Source organism: Oncorhynchus mykiss, chromosome 13, assembly GCF_013265735.2.
Source record: "Oncorhynchus mykiss isolate Arlee chromosome 13, USDA_OmykA_1.1, whole genome shotgun sequence".
NCBI classification, from domain to species: domain Eukaryota; kingdom Metazoa; phylum Chordata; class Actinopteri; order Salmoniformes; family Salmonidae; genus Oncorhynchus; species Oncorhynchus mykiss.
Window position 1 is genome coordinate 11,110,660 of NC_048577.1, and position 18,732 is coordinate 11,129,391.

General features: G+C 45.5%; 4 protein-coding genes across 7 annotated transcripts in view; 3 read left to right on the forward strand and 1 right to left on the reverse strand.

Moving 5' to 3' along the window:
- Nucleotides 1-30: 30 nt before the first annotated feature.
- Nucleotides 31-4,136, forward strand: LOC110485569 (WD repeat domain-containing protein 83). 2 transcript variants are annotated; one of them, XM_036942344.1, is made up of 9 exons: nt 31-208; nt 339-454; nt 663-783; nt 2,305-2,410; nt 2,646-2,694; nt 2,932-3,058; nt 3,152-3,219; nt 3,326-3,549; nt 3,769-4,136. In XM_036942344.1, exons 2-9 carry the CDS (start codon nt 352-354, stop codon nt 3,937-3,939), a joined length of 969 nt encoding a protein of 322 aa, XP_036798239.1. In that variant the 5' UTR covers nt 31-208; nt 339-351; the 3' UTR covers nt 3,940-4,136. The 2 variants fall into 2 exon arrangements, with proteins under 2 accessions (XP_036798239.1, XP_036798240.1); XM_036942345.1 differs by having other exon boundaries at nt 32-199.
- Nucleotides 4,137-4,475: 339 nt separating this feature from the next.
- LOC110485570 (persephin-like) lies at nt 4,476-5,433 on the reverse strand. Its single transcript, XM_036942359.1, has one exon. The coding sequence runs from the start codon at nt 5,315-5,317 to the stop codon at nt 4,790-4,792; it is 528 nt and encodes a 175-aa protein (XP_036798254.1). The 5' UTR covers nt 5,318-5,433; the 3' UTR covers nt 4,476-4,789.
- A 6,912-nt stretch (nt 5,434-12,345) lies between these two features.
- Nucleotides 12,346-17,595, forward strand: LOC110485568 (coiled-coil domain-containing protein 130 homolog). 2 transcript variants are annotated; one of them, XM_036942339.1, is made up of 11 exons: nt 12,346-12,434; nt 12,721-12,765; nt 13,378-13,431; nt 13,571-13,653; nt 13,731-13,786; nt 13,896-13,956; nt 14,069-14,211; nt 14,602-14,774; nt 15,476-15,614; nt 15,813-16,005; nt 16,371-17,595. In XM_036942339.1, the coding sequence occupies exons 2-11, from the start codon at nt 12,763-12,765 to the stop codon at nt 16,747-16,749; spliced, it is 1,284 nt and encodes a 427-aa protein (XP_036798234.1). In that variant the 5' UTR covers nt 12,346-12,434; nt 12,721-12,762; the 3' UTR covers nt 16,750-17,595. The 2 variants fall into 2 exon arrangements, with proteins under 2 accessions (XP_036798234.1, XP_036798235.1); XM_036942340.1 differs by lacking the exon at nt 12,346-12,434 and adding an exon at nt 12,530-12,548.
- Nucleotides 17,596-17,948: 353 nt separating this feature from the next.
- Nucleotides 17,949-18,732, forward strand: part of LOC110514149 (venom factor) — a 28,583-nt gene continuing 27,799 nt past the window's right edge. Inside the window, exons 1-4 of one of the 2 annotated variants that reach the window (XM_036942310.1) lie at nt 17,949-18,077; nt 18,320-18,349; nt 18,544-18,585; nt 18,680-18,718. In XM_036942310.1, the coding sequence (XP_036798205.1) occupies nt 17,989-18,077; nt 18,320-18,349; nt 18,544-18,585; nt 18,680-18,718 (200 nt within the window). In that variant the 5' untranslated portion in view covers nt 17,949-17,988. The remainder of the gene's footprint in view (nt 18,078-18,319; nt 18,350-18,543; nt 18,586-18,679; nt 18,719-18,732) is intronic. The other variant, XM_036942311.1, reaches the window with a different exon arrangement.

The window sequence follows — 18,732 nt, forward strand, 5'->3', positions numbered from 1 at the left end:
TTTTGACACAAATGCTTTTACCCGGAACGAAACGATTATCACAGACAGGAAGTAAACCACACATTTGCAAAAATATGAACATTCTGGAGCATAAACTGTAGGGGGGAAAAAAGGACTTGTTCGTTTGCTGTTAGCTAACATAAATCAATATGAGTCAGTTAATGATTGCTCTCTCATCAAACTAAAGTGAACAAGCAAGGTATTTCAGGTAGATATCTATCCAAGTTCCATGATGCTCTTTCCATAGCACTTGCTCTTTCCACTACTAACGTTAGCGTAGTTGATCCTCAAGTCAGGAGAAAAATAATAGCTATATGTTTCAACCTCTCTTTCTACAGGCAGAAGTGTGAAATGTCGTTTCCCCAGCCCAAACCTGAGGTCCCTCAGCTCCCCCAAAACCTTCTCAGGACCATAGACTGCCAACAAGGGGCTGTAAGAGCTGTGCGATTCAATGGTGAGAACTCAAACAAACACCCATACCGTGAGGTGCATTGACTGTTGCTCTACTTGGAGCTGCTTGTGTATGTCATGAGAGGCTGTATCTACATAACGCGTTTCGGGTGTTTTTCATCCTCTCATTTTCTCTCGACCCACCTCTTTCTCCCTCCCTGTCTCTTTCTCCCCCACCCTGTCTCTTTCTCCCCCACCCCTCTCTTTCTCAGCTGATGGTAACTACCTGCTGTCTTGCGGCAGTGACAAGTCTCTGAAGTTGTGGAGTGTAAGTCGAGGGACACTGCTGAAGACGTACAGTGGCCATGGATACGAGGTTCTAGATGCTGATGGGTCAGTATCTGTATTATTACACAAACCTATATCAGAAAGTAAGCTGGCCCTCTTTGAAGTCTTGTAGATCGATGCATTGCGCTCTTTTTGGTTGTAAAGCCCTCTTGCATAAACTTCTGTGGTACGTTACTTAATTGTTAACCTGCAGAGGTACGAGTTACCAGACCCGGTCTCAGGGATGGCTTACTCTGGAGATCCCTTTAATCTCCACTGAGTTAGGTCAATTTTTTAATCTGATTTGAGTTTTTGTAGTCTCCAAAACGGTGCAAAAAGTGATGATTTGGTGTCTCTACAGCAGGGGTCTCCAACCTTTTCTGTCACGAGACCTGCAACTCTTCCTGGGGTCCTAAGTGTTCAACAGATGTGTTTTATGTCAATATACCTCGTAAAATCATTTGTAAAACTACTCTCAATATTACAATTATTCAAAGAGAAACATTGAAAATTGATGTTTTGAGTCCATGTCAGTGCTTAAATCACATCTGAAGAAAAAAATTGGTCTGAAAAAAACCAATTAATTGAAACGTTTTAGTGAAGAGGGGAATGTGTCAGTTGAGCGATGTTTCTGCTGAGACAACTGCTGCAGCACGTCATGGCAGGGTTTGCAAAACAATTGATACAAATAATCATAATATAGTTCTGTCAGGTAAGCCTACTTTGCACTTAACATTTCATTGAGAAAGTTTTGGGGGAAAGTCTTTCTGTCTACCCACAAGACGGTTATCATCATTGCTAAATGTCCTGCAAACAGAGTGATAGACAAACGCGTGCACTAAACAGACAGCAATATTGCTGGAAATGAATTGTCAGATATTGTGCTAAGTTTGGATTTTGAAGGCAGTGGTGGCTAACCAGGGGTGGGATAATGTCACTGTGGATTTGATTGGATAGTAGCCGGGAGCTTTATGTTTATGACCGTTTGCGATGGAATACGTTTAAAAAATGCTCTTTCAGAATTGATTGGCGAGCTACTCACAGGTGGGCTGAGAGCTACTGGTAGATCTGCCTGATGGAGACCCTTGCTCTGGAGCAATACAGACAGCTGATTGAGGAATACTTTATTGAAGAATGTGTTTGGTAAAGGCCAAATTTGAGTTAAATAAAGCTGATCCTAGATCTGATTGAGTGGAAAGCACTTAACTTCACTAAGCGTTCTCTTTCAGTGTGATAGCTAGCTTATATGCAGATGCCAATGCCTGTATGTTCCCCTATATGAAGTAGGAGATATGCATTAGAAATGAGACATACTGTATAGATAGATAAGAAGTAGCACATTTTTTACTCATTCAGTATTCTTGTTTAAGTTCCCCTATCCTCCATCTGCCTTCTGTGTCCTTTACTCTCTGTCAGTCTTGCTTCTGCTGGTCATTCTCTATGTGATCCATCTACATGCTTGCTTGTGTAGTCTTCCTCTATCCATCTGCCTACTTTGTCCTTCACTGTCTCCCTGCTGCCTCTGGGCCCCTGGGGGAATATGATCTGAGGTAATGGTGTGTGTCTTACCATCGATTCCTTCCCTAGTTCCTATGACAACAGCCAGCTGTGTTCCTGCAGCTCGGACAAGACGGTGATCCTCTGGGACGTCGCCACGGGACAGGTCACCCGGAAACTCAGGGGTCACGCTGGGGTGAGAGAAAACAATACAACTATATTTTCCTGTGTCACAGAGAGAGAGATGGAGTTTTAGAGAAAGTGGGGAGGGGGAAAGAGGCGGGTAGGAGAGGTCAGGTGGGTCAGAAAAAAATATAGAAAGAGATGTTTATGTTGAAGGAATAGAGACAGGAAAGAATACAACAACTAACCCTCTAACTGGAGCCATTTATTAACATGGATATGGCTCTGGTCTGTCTCTCTGTTTGCAGAAAGTCAACTGTGTCCAGTTCAATGAAGAAGCTACAGTCATTTTATCTGGTGAGTTTTCTCGTTCCTCCGTCCTTCCTCAGCAAAGTGCATCTCAGTCACCTCTACAACCAGGTTTGTGGCTTCAGCATTGTCCTGCTCATCCACAACAGGACCCACCTCACGTGTGTGTGTGTGTGTGTGTGTGTGTGTGTGTGTGTGTGTGTGTGTGTGTGTGTGACTGTGTGTGTGTGACTGTGTGTGTGACTGTGTGTGTGTGTGTGCGTGCGTGCTCGTGTCGGTCTCTAGGCTCCATAGATGGGACAGTGCGCTGCTGGGACACCAGGTCCAGAAAATTTGACCCCATCCAGATTCTGGACGAGGCTCAAGATGGTGTCAGCAGTCTGAAGGTGTCTGAACACGAGCTGCTCACTGGGTCAGTACCAAGTCTGAACTTTTCTGTTCATTTCAGTTTCATTCTTATAGAAGAGTCCTCTAAGCATCTTTTCTATCTCATGTCTATCTCCAGGTCAGTGGACGGGAGAGTGAGAAGGTATGACCTGCGGATGGGCCAGCTGCATGTGGACTTCATCAACAGTCAGTATCTAGTACCAACTAGTTGTTGTACTAACTATCACTAACTTCTGTACCTAAACCACCCTGAGTCACATTGATTTGTTATGTGTTTGTCTCTGTGTTCCAGGCCCCATCACGTGTGTGTGTTTCAGTGCGGACGGCCAGTGCACTCTGACCTCCAGCCTGGACTCCACCGTGCGTCTACTGGACAAGAGCACAGGGGAGATGCTGGGAGAATACACAGGACACAAGATGAAGGGCTACAAGCTGGACTGCTGTCTGTCCAGTAAGGATACTCACGTCCTGAGCTGCTCTGAAGACGGACACGTGTACTGCTGGGACCTGGTAGAGGTACGAGGGATGGAGGATTTGTTCATCTAATAGATAGCTCCACTACCTATCAAAATTAATTGATTTGATTGGTTGATTTTGCTTACTGGATGCGTATTTGAAACGGAATAGCACAGCAGTATCTGTAAATGTCAACAGCTGCAGATTCAAGGACTTGGTATGTGTGCCTATTGGTGTTAGATTCTTTCCATCTTTGAACATCTCTTGTTTCTCTCTCAGGGTTCTCTGATGCTGAAGCTGCCAGTCGGGAAGGCTGTCGTCCAATCGCTGTCTTTCCACCCCTCGGAGACCCGCCTCCTCACAGCCATGGAGGGGCGTGTCCAGGTGTGGGGGGCGGAGCCAGAGGAAACTGAAGAGGACGTGGTGGTTGTTCAACAGGAGAAAGCATAGTAATCATTAGGTGGACATAACAGAAAGGACAAGAGTCATGATATCGTCAGAACTGATGAGTTCCCTACTGTACTGAACTGCCTGTTCTTGACTAAGGGTCAGGGATCGGAGTTCGGTTGAGGGAAATGGTTGTGTGGTTGAAAAGTGACATGCTGTTGCTTCCATGGCTAAAATATGGAATAAATGAATGAAAGTGCTGCTGATGTCCCAGCATTATCAATAATGTTTTATTTAATATTCATTGTAAATGTTTTGTAAATGATGAGTCTGGAATAAGCCCTTTGTGTTCTCCAAATGAACCATAGGCTCTAATATATATTTCTTAGTAGCCATGAGGGAAAATGTAATATCACTCACCAACATTGGTCATAAAACGTGTAGATATGGTTGTCTTTATTACGAGTTGTACATATGAACATGGCACATGGACAAAATAAATTAAGTAGCATCATACAGTTATCATCTCAAATAAATAAATCATTTATTTTACATAAATACCTGGTTGGTTTGCTGAGGACCTTTTTTTGGAATGGTAACAGTTTTACTCAACAATCAACCATAGTGTTAACCACTATTCATTTAATCTATGCAGCATAATAAGATCCATTCAACGTCATTGGTATAATAATAAAACTCCCCCAAAGCAACTTTAAATAAATATAAATATACATACGCAAAATGAATGCATTTCTTTCTAGCAAATTCTAGCTACATCTGTAATCTCTCCTCCTGATTCTCCTTTTGTACAGCCTGAGCCTCTATGCCGCTCCCATTGCATTCTGAACAGCCAATGGCCACGGCCCAAAAGTCAATGTTCAGGCCCTCCCCCTTCACGTCCAGCTCCTCCCCATTAACCCACACAGGTACACCCTGCAGCCGACAGCTTCTCCACCTTGTGCCAGCGATGGGCGTTATCCAAAAAGGCTAGATCTTCGTGGTGGGTGGGCCTGCAGCATGGTCCATTCTGCCACAGCTCTCCATTCTGCTCGGGCAGGGCCCCCCTCAGGAGCAGGTTGGTCAGGGTCAGATCATGGTTGGAGCGGACACGGGGACAGTCTCCGCTGCAGTACTTGAAGAGGACGGTCTCGTCCGCGTCGTAGCCCAGACCCAGCTCTCGTACCTGGAGGAGGATGGAGCGGAGACGACATTGGGTTGAAGAGCGGCGGGACCGGATTGGGATGATTGGGGCTGGGGATGGGACGGAACCCCTTTGGTCTTCTACTCCAAATCCGGAACCTTCTGTGTTCTTATTGTTGTTGTTCCCTTTGTTGGATTCTCCTCCTCCACCTCTCCTCTCCTCCTCTGATGGGGAGGATGATGCTTTGCCTCGCTGCTCTGAAAGATGGTGATAAAGAGAGAGGGTTATTAAAAAACTCATCACACCAGCTTGGACCAGATTGCATTACACTATAGACTGCAGTAGACTGATAGTCAGTGCTACCCTACAGAAAATCTTCAGAACAGAAATCACACAATATGGTCTCAAAATTCTCCAGTGACTGTGTATGCCTTGTCACTCAAGTCCCAGTGTCAAACATCATCCTGATGTAAACCAATCTCAAAGTACACAACAATATCTAGATACATATAACCCAGTACAAAACTGAAGAAAATAGGAAAAAATTCTATCCTGTCCCATCTCCAATGTCGAAGGTCGTGAGTCGTGACCCCCATCCATCCTTACCGAGTAGTGAGCGCATCCAGTGTCCCTCTCCTCTCTGGACACAGAACAGCAGAACAACCAGCTTCAGTAGAGACCTCATATCTCCCCTCTTCTCTTATGTTGATCCCTCTTCCTCTCTAAGTAAACGATTGAACAGTGGATGAGTGTCTACGAGTGATGCTGAGATGCAACAGAGTCCCAACCTCCATTATATATCCCTCTGAAAAGAAGGGGGGATGAGACAGGATGTGGGGGGGTGAAACAGAGGGGGGGGGGGGTACACTAACCCGTTCCTCGCCAAAGCGCCAAGCCCGTAGACTCACTTGAGTTTTGACGGTTAGCGGTTTGATTGTTGGATGGGTGTTTGACCAAGAAATGTGTCATATTGGGATTATATTTAACAGGTATAAATTTAGTTCTGAGGGCCCAGGTGTTTTCCGATGGATGCAAAGGTTGCTTCATGGGAAAAATGAAATCTGGAGGCTAATAACTTAAAGCTGTTTTGAAGTTGAATGGCGGGCTAGGCTGGTCAGAGGTTGAGTTGGTTGGCAATTGATGCTAGGCAGAACGCAGAACTACCACTTGAACAGATGAAGAAAGAGAGAGAGGGAGCGGGGGGGGGGGGGGGTGTAATATTAACAAAAGACCTGGGGGATTGACACTGACTTGAGGACATAGAAAAATAGACAGTTAAGTAAAAAGTCCACCAGGTCAATGTTCAAATGAGACAGAAAGCGAAGAATGCATTTCTGTCTCTTTCGGGTCAGTAAAGAAAGAGTTGAAATAAAAGAGGGAAGGGATGGTCGTAATTAAAAAAGAGAAGAAGGAAAAAAACAGGACAGGAGATATTTTAATGGACATTCCGAGACTGGCGACTGACATTCCCAGATCTTCAGTAACTTCTTCCATAAATTCAGGGATTTGGTTGGAAATGTGGGCTTGTCAGGTCACATTATCAGACCAAATCATTTCAAATACTTTAGCTGGGCTTGATTGAGATTGCCAATGGAATAGCCCCATAACCCTGCCCATCTGGCCCTCTAACACACACACACACACACACACACACACACACACACACACACACACACACACACACACACACACACACACACACACACACACACCTACCCATAGAGCTCTCTCTCTCTGCTTGTGTGTGTGTGTGTGTGTGTGTGTGTGTGTGTGTGTGTGTGTGTGTGTGTGTGTGTGTGTGTGGGTGAGTGAGTGTGTGTCAGTCAGTATCTGTAACATGGAAAAACACTGGGCGCCCAAACCGTCTTTTCACAATCACAACCAAATAAGCCCATGGGCGGAAGAAAGCATGTAGTCTAGGCCTAATATGACACTGTATCAAGATGACATCAGCTATCATTCCTTCATTCCTTCTCTTTTGTGTGTGTGTGTGTGTGTGTGTATGTGTGTGTCCACGAGGGATATTGAGAAACAGCTCACCTGCCAATACAGCTCTCTCTCTGCTTGTATGTGTGTGTGTGTGTGTGTGTGTGTGTGTGTGTGTGTGTGTGTGTGTGTATGTGTGTGTGTGTGTGTGTGTGTGTGTGTGTGTGTGTGTGTGTGTGTGTGTGTGTGTGTGTGTGTGTGTGTGTGTGTGTGTGTGTCAGACTGCATTGATTCAGAGGGTTTATTCAGTGACCAATTCAGACAATAATCTTCCAGACTGTTAAGAGTTTTCATGAATGCTTTGATGCTGCTGACCATCATGTGATGACTGTGACACAAACCACATCTAACTGGTGACTAACCCTCCTGGTGGGAAAGGGAAGCTAATGATGTTTGAGGATATGCGTTCAAGTCTCTTGTCTAAACTCTCAATGACGTCTTTAAGCCCTCACGGACCGTATGACTGGACATTTCTCACTAGGTGAACATCCTGATCATCAACAGTGACAAGACGACTGAGTCGATTCCACTCTCTACTACTTTTGCTCTTCACTTTTTCTCTCCTTCCATTATCAGCCATCACTTTACCCAGAATACCTGTCCCTGCATCTCTCAGCACCATTCATGTACTGTCTCCATGATGACATACTGTACGTACTCCAGGTCAGGCCTGATACAGCTCTCCTGCCTCTGAAGAGAGAGACAGATTGTTTAAGGTTTAAACATAGCTCCTGTAAAACCTACACATTATACACATTCTGTTTTTTACATCAGTCGTCTCCGCTCCACGTCTCTCCATCCTCCTCTACCCGGAGAAGTTCTTTCTGTCATTTAAGGCGAGGTAAATACACGCTACGCAATTAGTAAGAACCCTAATGGTCACATTACCGAAAACTGACTTTAGGACACCATGTAAGAAATTGAATGAATTGGGCTTCTAACGTGTGATGGTAGGTCTATGTAGTGAAGCACCAGGTCAGGGGAGGGAGAATACCTCAGTAACAGCTAAGGTGTGATGGTAGGTCTATGTAGTGTAGCACCAGGCCAGGGGAGGGAGAATACCTCAGTAACAGCTAAGGTGTGATGGTAGGTCTACTGTATGTAGTGTAGCACCAGGCCAGGGGAGGGAGAATACCTCAGTAACAGCTAAGGTGTGATGGTAGGTCTACTGTATGTAGTGTAGCACCAGGCCAGGGGAGGGAGAATACCTCAGTAACAGCTAAGGTGTGATGGTAGGTCTATGTAGTGCAGCACCAGGCCTGGGGAGGGAGAATACCTCAGTAACAGCTAAGGTGTGATGGTAGGTCTATGTAGTGTAGCACTAGGCCAGGGTAGGGAGAATACATCAGTAACAGCTAAGGTGTGATGGTAGGTCTACTGTATGTAGTGTAGCACCAGGCCAGGGGAGGGAGAATACCTCAGTAACAGCTAAGGTGTGATGGTAGGTCTATGTAGTGAAGCACCAGGCCAGGGGAGGGAGAATGCCTCAGTAACAGCTAAGGTGTGATGGTAGGTCTATGTAGTGTAGCACCAGGCCGGGGGAGGGAGAATACCTCAGTAACAGCTAAGGTGTGATGGTAGGTCTATGTAGTGTAGCACCAGGCCAGGGGAGGGAGAATACCTCAGTAACAGCTAAAGTAAGGCAGAAAATCAGAAGTACGATCAGATACAATCTGGTGTATTTATGTTACTGTCTGGAATCAGTGACGACAGAAGTAGGAAGACTTGAGAGGCTTTGGGATGGAACATGCTGACCGTGCAGGAATGTGTAAATGCCCACAGCTACAGAATGGTACATGGTGTAGACAGTGACTTAGCCTACAACTCAGAGGGAAATATGATGTGAGTAAGCATGGTTACGGAAAACCATGTGTCCAATTTTCTATACTGAGAAGGAGCACAGACACAGACAACACCCATAGACATTGTCATCCGCTGGTTGGTGTCTTTCTGCCTTCTGGTATTCAAACAAGCAGCCGAGACATTTGTCAATCAATCCTAGCTGACTCTATGGCCTTGTTGGGCTAAAAGTGATCATTTCCAAATACCCTATGCGAAACATGAAGTGTAATAAACATTTGTTTCATACTATATGCATGATACACCATTGTCTGTATAGGCCTATATGAGTTATGTTTTCCTGACATGACACTGTTGTCAGATTCTTCTCATTCCTCTCTACCTGAGACATCTTTAAATTCCAGACCATATCTTCAAGAGAAATACCAAGGGGATTGTTCTATCACTGTATCCCTCCTCCTCCTTCTCCTCCCTCTTTCTCTCTCCATCTTCATCCTTTTCTCCGGGCGGGAGGTGGAAGGAATGTGTCAGGCCCTTTGCCCTCTCACGCTCCATGTTTTCCGAGAGGATTAACCGGGAGATGAATGTGTGCGAGCTTCTTTCTGTATTCCGTCTCTTACCCGGAGTGCTGATGTCTCACCTGAAAGCTCTGAGTTAAACGGCGGTCATCCCGATTTCGATATGATGCCTTCATCACAAAAGCATCTCGGAAGGCCAGTCACTGCAGTGTCAAATCCTTACTCCTTACACCGAGCCAATGGTTGATGGTGTTACTAATTGTGCACTGTAGTAATGTCTGATAACAATGTTGAGCATTGCTTATTGGCTACCTTGTGTCCAGCCTCTACCTTACGCAGCTGATCTCCTGTGAAGGTGACTTGTTTATAGGGGATCTACAGACCTTTCAATATCAGATAATGCCACTCTGGATCAGTCTCACTCTGCCAAATCATAACCATTAACCTCAGAGAAACATACTTCAACTGATCTTAGAGCAGTCTTTCTCCCTGCAACTACCAGACTGCTTGGCCCAGGTTCAAAACACAACTGGATCAGGCCCTGTAGGGATCAGTGGAAACACATTTGTTTCAAATCTCTTCTCCTAACGTTTGGTGTAGAGCAGTAAATAAAGATAAACTCTCTTGGAAGGGTTCAGAGTCTGCCTGTCTGTGTCTGATGGGCTTACAGTGTTGTTTGATGGTGCAACAGGCTCTCTAAGCACAGTTCTAGGACCAACTGAGCTAACGTCCCCCCAACATGGCCTGCTAACTTGAACCATTAAGGGAGAAAGATGCAAAACTGACCATGACTAAGGGGAACTTATCCTACTCGGTAAGGGCTTCTACTGGTTTAGGAGATAGCTATTCCTGAGGTTGCTGTCTGTAAATTCCTGGCAATAGACATATCACTCTCTGAGATGTCCCATTGATAGACTGATAGGCCCATTTGGGCCTAGAGGAGGAGGGATCCTTTCTATCAGACTGATAGAATGATAGAGTAATCTAGGCCTAGATCGCGGAGGGATCCACTGGACAGACTGATAGAGTGATAGAGACATGTACTGATGAAGGGATGGATCCATGGTACTAACAGACTGATAGACAGACAGGTCAGATCGATGTCTCTTCCTGAGCATTGCTGGCTTGTGCATTCCTGGTGGTGGTTGGACCGCGGAGAGGGCTGGTCTCTCTGGGTCAGCCCAAATAGGGCTTGTCTGTCTGTGCCGGGCAGGAATGTTAGATGGGAGCAACGTTCCTGTAATGGGAAGCATTCTAAGGGGATTTATCCACGGAATGTCAAACTCAATGCCACAGCATATCAAACTTCGGAATGCTGTTTACAACGTAAATCTGGATCAGATAGACACCTGCACCGAGAATCTCTTTCTCTCTATCCCTCCATCTGTCTCCATCCCCCCCTCCATCCACCCTGAGCATCTATTTCTCCATCCATCCTTTTTGAGTCTCGCCCTATCCCTGATCCCTCCCTCCTTCCACCTACAACATCTCCATCCCCCCCTCCCTCCATCCCCCCCTCCCTCCCTCCCTCCCTCCCTCCTTCTTGCTGTATCCCTGATCTCTCCCTTCCATTCATTACCCGGCATCCCTCCCTCCCTCCCTACCTCCCTCCCTCCATCCTTCTTGCTGTATCCCTGATCTCTCCATTCCATTTCTTACCCTGCATCCTCCCTCCCTCCATCCTTCTTGCTGTATCCCTGATCTCTCCCTTCCATTCCTTACCCTGCATCCCTCCCTCCCTCCATCCTTCTTGCTGTATCCCTGATCTCTCCCTTCCATTCCTTACCCTGCATCTCTGCCTCCCTCCCTCCATCCTTCTTGCTGTATCCCTGATCTCTCCATTCCATTCCTTACCCTGCATCCCTCCCTCCCTCCATCCTTCTTGCTGTATCCCTGACCTCTCCCTTCCATTCCTTACCCTGCACCCCTCCCTCCCTCCCTCCATCCTTCTTGCTGTATCCCTGACCTCTCCCTTCCATTCCTTACCCTGCATCCCTCCCTCCCTCCATCCTTCTTGCTGTATCCCTGACCTCTCCCTTCCATTCCTTACCCTCCCTCCCTCCCTCCCTCCCTCCCTCCCTCCCTCCCTCCCTCCCTCCCTCCCTCCCTCCCTCCCTCCATCCTTCTTGCTGTATCCCTGACCTCTCCCTTCTATTCCTTACCCTGCATCCCTCCCTCCCTCCATCCATCCTTCTTGCTGTATCCCTGACCTCTCCCTTCCATTCCTTACCCTGCATCCCTCCCTCCAGTCCTAATCACCTGATCCTTGATAGACAGTAGCCCATCATTTCCCCAGACCTCTTCTCTGGCCATGCCTCTTTTCTTCCAATGTAGTCATTGCTTTTATTAAAAAGGAAAACAGTGAGAGTGAGGGGCAGATACAAATTGACATAGAAGTCAGTAGCCTAAAAAGCTACTTTTAGAATCTTTTTTGGTGGGGGAAACATTTTCATATTCAGAGATATGTGAAATTCGGAAAAAAAATCCTTTCATAGCTGGAGAGACAGTCTTGTTCTATCATAGGCCTAGGCCTAATTGGCATACTGTATTGACCCAGGTCAGACCAACATCCAGAATAGAATGATTATGGAGATAATACATTTTCCCACTCTCAGTCATTACCTGCCAGACTGTTTCTTCTCTCTGTTAAGGGAGACACCTGTAGTGGGTATCCCTCACGTCTCTGGCACATCCACCAGGTCAAAACTAACCCCCCTGGCAGACACACACAGTCTGAGGTTTCTCCAGAGTCCAGTGCCTATGCTAACTGAGTTATGTTGATATTATCCAGGAGTTTTGGCCTGTCTCCTGACTGCCCATGTCCCTTCACTTTGATGGACGCTCTGGTTTCCATCATAACAACTTACAACGGAGGAGGGAGGTAAAAAGGTGAATTGTCATAGTTGTGGACTTTTCCAATGGGTCTTGGGGTACAAAAATAAGTATACGAAAATATCTTCACAAAAAGTAGAAGTCTTTGTGCAGGCACAATTAATCAGAGACGATTAAAAAAAGCAGACACCAATGTGTGACGTTTCTCACAAAACGGAAGTGACGTTTTTGTGTATGCACTGTTGTCGATTTTGTTCTGCTAGCTAATGCTTTGGAAAACCGTAAGGAGCACGCTACTTTGTGATATCTCAATTGTTTTTCTTCGAAAACAGTTATGTTTCGGTTACAGTTCGTGTTAATTATGGGCCCACATCTCCTGTTACATTCCTAAAACGGTTGTTTGGCTTATTATTCAAGATGGTAGCGTGAGCTAGTTAGCTATGCTAGCGGTTGTGCTTGTAAATAAGCTATCTTATTTCGAACGTCTAAGTTAGATGGCTAACTTCAAGGTGTGCAAACATTTGTAAACACAAAAACGAAGCTATGACCCTGTGTTTTCTCCCCTAGGTGACAAAGGCTATCTTCTAGTGCGCTGTACAAGCTAACAACATGGTAAGTTGCCAGGCCACATCAAAATGTGTTCAACACACTAGTAGCGAACATTAGTGTCCTTGTAAATGAGCTCTTTTAGTATTTGTCCACCACTGGTGGCACCAGTTTTCCTCGGTGAGGAAGCCCCACTGGTGGCACCAGGTTTCCTCTGTGAGGAAGCCCCACTGGTGGCACCAGGTTTCCTCGGTGAGGAAGCCCCACTGGTGGCACCAGGTTTCCTCGGTGAGGAAGCCCCACTGGTGGCACCAGGTTTCCTCGGTGAGGAAGCCCCACTGGAGCGGCAGGTAGCCTTGCGGTTAAGAGCGTTGGGCCAGCAACCGAAAGGTCGCTGTTTCGAATCCCCGAGCCGGTAAGGTGGAAAAATCTGCCGTTCTGCCCTTGAGCAAGGCAGCTAACCCCCAACAACAACTGCTCACCGGGTCCCGTGACGAGGATGCTGATTTAAAGGCAGTACCTATCTGATTCAGAAAGGTTGGGTTAAATGCAGGAGTTGTACAACTGACTAGTTATTCCCCCTTATCCATGTAGAGAGAATCTGGTGCCACACTACTAGTGTGTTGAATACTTACTAGGTGTTCACACTTTCCTCCTTTTCCATATCTCCTTTCTCAGGGTGAGAGGAAAGGACAAAACCATTACTACCCTCCGGACTTCGACCCACAGAAGGTAAATATGACTACTGACCATCATCACATATAATAGATAGGTTAATGGATTTAAGAAATCAGTCTACACGTGAGCCTCTTAACCTGTTCTCACTCTGACTCTTTTCTCGCTTTCCATTTCTCCCCATCCCTCTCTCTAGCATGGCTCCCTCAATGGTTACCATGGAACCCATGCTCTACGAGAGAGGGCCAGGAAACTGTCCCAGGGTATCCTCATCATCCGGTCAGTAACACAAACATCAAATTCAGTGGTTACAGGAGGGTTACAGGAAACTGACTCTTGTCTATGTATTTTCACAGGTTTGAGATGCCCTATAATATCTGGTGTGATGGCTGCAAGAATCACATCGGCATGGGTAAGCTCTCTCGTCCATTCTCAGTTTTCAACCAAGTTGCTATATGTTTTCCTTTTTCAGAAACATAATCAATTACAGCCATTTCTTATCATACATTTGTGTCACTCAGGTGTACGTTATAACGCTGAGAAGAAGAAAGTGGGGAACTACTACACCACGCCAATCTACAGGTGAGACCAGACACATCTCAATCTCACACACACACACACACACACACACACACACACACACTGAAGGCCAATACATACATCTGTGTTGGTTTACCTGTGTGCTCCTCTTCAGGTTCCGGATGAAGTGCCACCTGTGTGTGAACTACATTGAGATGCAGACAGACCCGGCCACCTGTGATTACGTCATCGTGTGCGGCGCGCAGCGGAAGGAGGAGAGATGGGACATGGCTGACAATGAACAGATCCTCACTACAGGTAACTCATTTCTCCTCGTTGACCTTTACATTCTGTTAGGTGTGTGAGAAGAAGGATGGGGTATGGCCGACAACGAACATCCTCATCCCTGGCAACTAATGACATTTGGCCTCTCAGCCACCTTTTAGTCCCGACCTCTTATTCTTTAATACGTCAAACCCCAAAACAGAATGGACTCCAATTCTCTTCCAACAATGGCACTATTGATATCAGTTCCTTTATTCCTCCATGTCAGTGTCTTGTCTGCTCATTTCTTAGGCCTCATTGTCTTCCCTTTATCTCTCATGTGCTCTCTTCTTTTGTCACCTACCCCCCTTATTTCCCTCTCTCTACCACCCCCCTATACCCCCCCCCCTTTCCTGTCCCTGCTCCCTCTGTGTGTCTCCCCAGAGCGTAGTGAGAAGGAGAAGTTAGAGACAGACCCCATGTATAAGCTGGACCATGGTGGTAAGGACAAGGAGAAACTGAGGAAGGCTCTTCCCTCTCTGTCTGAGCTACAGGATCATCAGGCTGGATGGAAGGACGACTTCATACTCAACAGCAAGCTCCGCAGGAAGTTCAGGGTAAATGCACTGCATTCAGATCATAACTGTTTATTTATTTAATTTCACCTTTATTTAACCAGGTAGGCTAGTTGAGTACAAGTTCTCATTTACAACTGCGACCTGGCCAAGATAAAGCAAAGCAGTGTGAACAGACAACACAGAGTTACACATGGGATAAACAAGCGCACAGTCAATAACACAATAGGGAAAAAAAGGAAGTCTATATACAGTGTGTGCAAATGGCGTTAGGTGGTAGGGCAATAAATAGGCCATAGTAGCGAAGTAATTACAATTTACAATGCACTCGAGGCCACATTTAGATTCTCTACCCTTCTCCTGAAGTGTACACTTGTTCGCCTCCCTCTAGTCTAGCCATGCCTACACAATCCAATGCTTTGGAATGAGTGCACACTTCAGGAGGAAAGAGAGAGGATTGGGATTCGCACATGGAATTACTTGGACTCTTTGTCAAATAGTTTTTCCTTGATTCCTCGTATCCTTTGTCCTTGCCTCCTTAAAACACATTGGAGAAGTAGGTCAGTGTGGAGGGACCTTGGGAGTTTTTCCTCCAGTATGGTTCAAAAGGCGGCGAGGATGCGAGAAGCCCCTTGTAAAGGAGATGTATCTCAATGGGACGTTGTGTAAATAGGGTGGATAGGTGTAGGTCTGTCTTTAGGGCTGCTGACTTAACTGTTCATCTCCACTGATCTAATACGCAGACTGAGAAGAAAGTGATGGCGGAGGAGGAGGAGAAAGACAACGCCGTGAGAAAGAGGACAAATCTGTCCATCCCTCTGCTGCCCGAGAAAGAGGAGGACAAGAAACTAGCAGCACTGCTCACCTACACAGCTCCTGACTGTAAGTGGGCATGTACAACACACACACAGAGAATAATAATGCACTCTAAACCAGACTCTCTCAATCACACACTGTTCATACACACTATATCACAGGCAAGCGTGCACACACACACACACACAGACTACACACACACACTACTTTTTCATAAAAGAACACCATCCTCTCCTCATCCCCTTCCTCATCCCCTTCCTCTAGCCTACGATGACAGGCAGAACTACAAGCGGAAGGAGATCTCTAGCCGCTCCTGGTTCAGTTCCCCCACTCTGCCACCAGGTAGCGCTGCAGGCAGCCTTCTTCAGAAGCTGGGCCTACAGGGGAAAGGTGCTGCTGTGGCCAAAGCCCTGGGTCCCCAAGTCTCCTCCCCTAACCCACACAGTCTCATAAGGAGGTAGGTCAATGAATGGGTGAATTAGAATTTCCCTATTTGCTGATGCCAATGACGACAGATAATCTTCCTTGGGCCCAACACACAACTAGTCAAAAGACTTTACAATTTACATGAATGTTAGTGGATTTATCAACATCATTATGTATGAATCAGTTTTCCCTTCTGGATCATAATGAATAAGATTACATGGACAGGATGGAGCTGACCCTAGATCAGTACTTCTACTCTGAAACGCTTTGTGAAAACAGGCCCAGTAATGTTCATGTAACCTAAGCCACCTTTTTGTTGTGCTAACCTGTTGCAGTGTGTTCACCATATTTTCTACACAGTTGATTGATAGTGTGTGTGTGTGTGGTTATCCACAGGAAGACCGAGGGCTCTGGGAACAAACCAGAGGTCTGCGCTACAGTCACACGCAGGAACTCAGACCCAGGAACCAATGATCTGGGAAACAGTCTCTCGCCGGAGGGGAAGGAGTTACAGGTTGCACAAACACAAAGGACTGGGGGGACAGATTTGGGAGTTGCACAGCCTGAGCAGAGACAGGAAATGGTTGAAACTCACATGAGATCTCTGGAGATGCAGATTCTTAACACCACAACAGAAGAAGAGGACAGAGGACGATCGAAAGGAGAGGATTGTGGGACAGTACTGGAGGACCATGACAGTGGTTGCTCTGGGGTGTTGAGGACGTCACTGGTTGCAGACTACAGTGACTCCTCCGACTCCGACCCCGGGGTGTAGGGTCAAGTTTCCCCTAGATGCTGATCTTGAGTCAGTTTTGACTTTCCTCCACTAAATAGTTAAGGTTGGAGGAGGGGAATCTGATCCTAGATCTGTAGCTATGGTAAACATCAACCTGAAGCCAGACCTAGGAGTATGAGGATGGACTGTTGACTTTGTGTTAGACAAACCAGACCTTTAGCCTGGTTAAAACAGACTGAATGCTGAGCTCAATATGCTTGGAAAGTGGAGATGTCATAGAACCCGCTGCAGTGTTTGCTAGCAAAATAAATTTTGCGGTGGCTAATTAATGGTACATTTGCGAATTGTTTTGCCCCATAGTGAGCCAAAATGATAAGCTAGCCTGCTAAAATGGTTTAGTTAGCAATCGCTGCGACACTATTTTGCTAGGTACAGTAGCACTTCTGTGTCAATAGAATGTATTCAAAATGACTAAGTTGTCTCCTGTTTGGTTTACATGTTATCATTGTGATGTGCATCCATGTGTACCCACTTTCTATGTGTATTGAAACAATGGTGAGCCCTGCATTCAGTCTGGTGTAAACCGGCTACGAGACAGTTTGCTCTATGGCCAAATTGTGTGTGTGTGTGAGACTGGGACTGAAGGTACAGAATGTGTTTGACAACGGGATCTTTTCACCCTAAATAACTATGGACGAGATGTTGTTTTCCAGTTGTATTGATTCGTGTAGAAGTCGTGTATTCTACAGAGTGGAGTGATTATGTGAATGTCATTGAAAACACTTGTCCTTTGATATGCAGTGTATGTCCACATTGCTCTTGGTAATACATGTACATTTCATTTCATCTGATAAATATCCGGGCCTTTGCGGCTCTCGCTGTAAATCAATGTCGTTTTTGTATTTTCTTTATAGAAACTATAAGCCATGATCAAGATAACTTAGAACATAATGCACAGCCATGGATCCCAGTCATGTATGATTCATATTGGGAATATCAAATGTTCTGTCTTTGCTACACACGCAGAGGAGGCATACTATTTGGGGTATGTTGCATGATTACAAAAGCAACTGACCTCTTAGCATTGTTGAAGCTTAGCTGCATTTGGTTAGCAATTGTATTCACCAATTAAAAAAGGGATAGGTATTGCTTGAATATAGTCTGCCAAAATATCACACTCTTTGGGGGCTGGGCTCTGGGGGGGGGGGTGTGTGTTGTCTCTGTGTGAAAGAGTTCTTTCCCCAGTGTCGTGAGAGTTTAGTTCCATACACTGTCAGAATGGCAGGGGGAACACTGCTCCACATTTTGTTGGTTTGCGTTTTCTGTAGCTGTTGCGCCCAAATATTCAACAACCCAAACCGAGAACGGTAAGTTTTCCTTTCTCAACTTTTCATTTTGCTGCCGTAGACCGTACTAAGTTTTTTCTCTCTACTAAAAGCGCTATTTCTTAAACTTGACTGCTGACAGGCGCGATTTCTTGGGGTTGTATATTACACAGTGGGCTAATCAAAATAGTAAAATATAGTTATTTTTTACTTGTTTCTGGGCTGTTTTAAACTGTACTCCCTGACTGTCACATTTTTAACAGATGTTTTTCTCAACTTTTTAGGATGCGACTGAGTCCACGGGATCGTCGCCGGTAGGGTCTATGATTATTATCTCTTCTATTTATTCTAATTCAGACCAAATCTAAATATTCACTATATTCCTAATTCACAGTAACACGTAACTGCAATATGTAATCATAATGATCAATAATGTATTATTAGTAATATCAGTCTAAGAACAATGCAGTTCTCTGAAATGTATACAACACTCAATGTGCCCATTCAGATTTGAATATATGGACCTTGACATGTATTTTGATCTTCATGAGTGAGTACAGAATCTTCTCTACCTTGTTGAACCCTCATGTCGCACTACCAAATGTTGGCATTAAAGGAAAAAACAATGCTTCATTTATTTACAGTAGAAGAAATCCAAAAGACCACATCAGTCTGGAACCAAGGTACAGTGCTCCCA

What these genes read in the sequence shown, in the direction of transcription:
- LOC110485569 (XM_036942344.1), top strand. Translation starts at nt 352, where the DNA reads ATGTCGTTTCCCCAGCCCAAACCTGAGGTCCCTCAGCTCCCCCAAAAC. An exon ending in AGCTACAGTCATTTTATCTG is followed by an intron (nt 2,695 to 2,931) that starts GTGAGTTTTCTC and finishes GTCGGTCTCTAG; the next exon opens with GCTCCATAGATGGGACAGTG. An exon ending in GAACACGAGCTGCTCACTGG is followed by an intron (nt 3,059 to 3,151) that starts GTCAGTACCAAG and finishes GTCTATCTCCAG; the next exon opens with GTCAGTGGACGGGAGAGTGA.
- LOC110485570 (XM_036942359.1), bottom strand. Translation starts at nt 5,317, where the DNA reads ATGAGTTTTTTAATAACCCTCTCTCTTTATCACCATCTTTCAGAGCAG.
- LOC110485568 (XM_036942339.1), top strand. An exon ending in CGGACTTCGACCCACAGAAG is followed by an intron (nt 13,432 to 13,570) that starts GTAAATATGACT and finishes CCCTCTCTCTAG; the next exon opens with CATGGCTCCCTCAATGGTTA. An exon ending in AGCTCCGCAGGAAGTTCAGG is followed by an intron (nt 14,775 to 15,475) that starts GTAAATGCACTG and finishes TCTAATACGCAG; the next exon opens with ACTGAGAAGAAAGTGATGGC.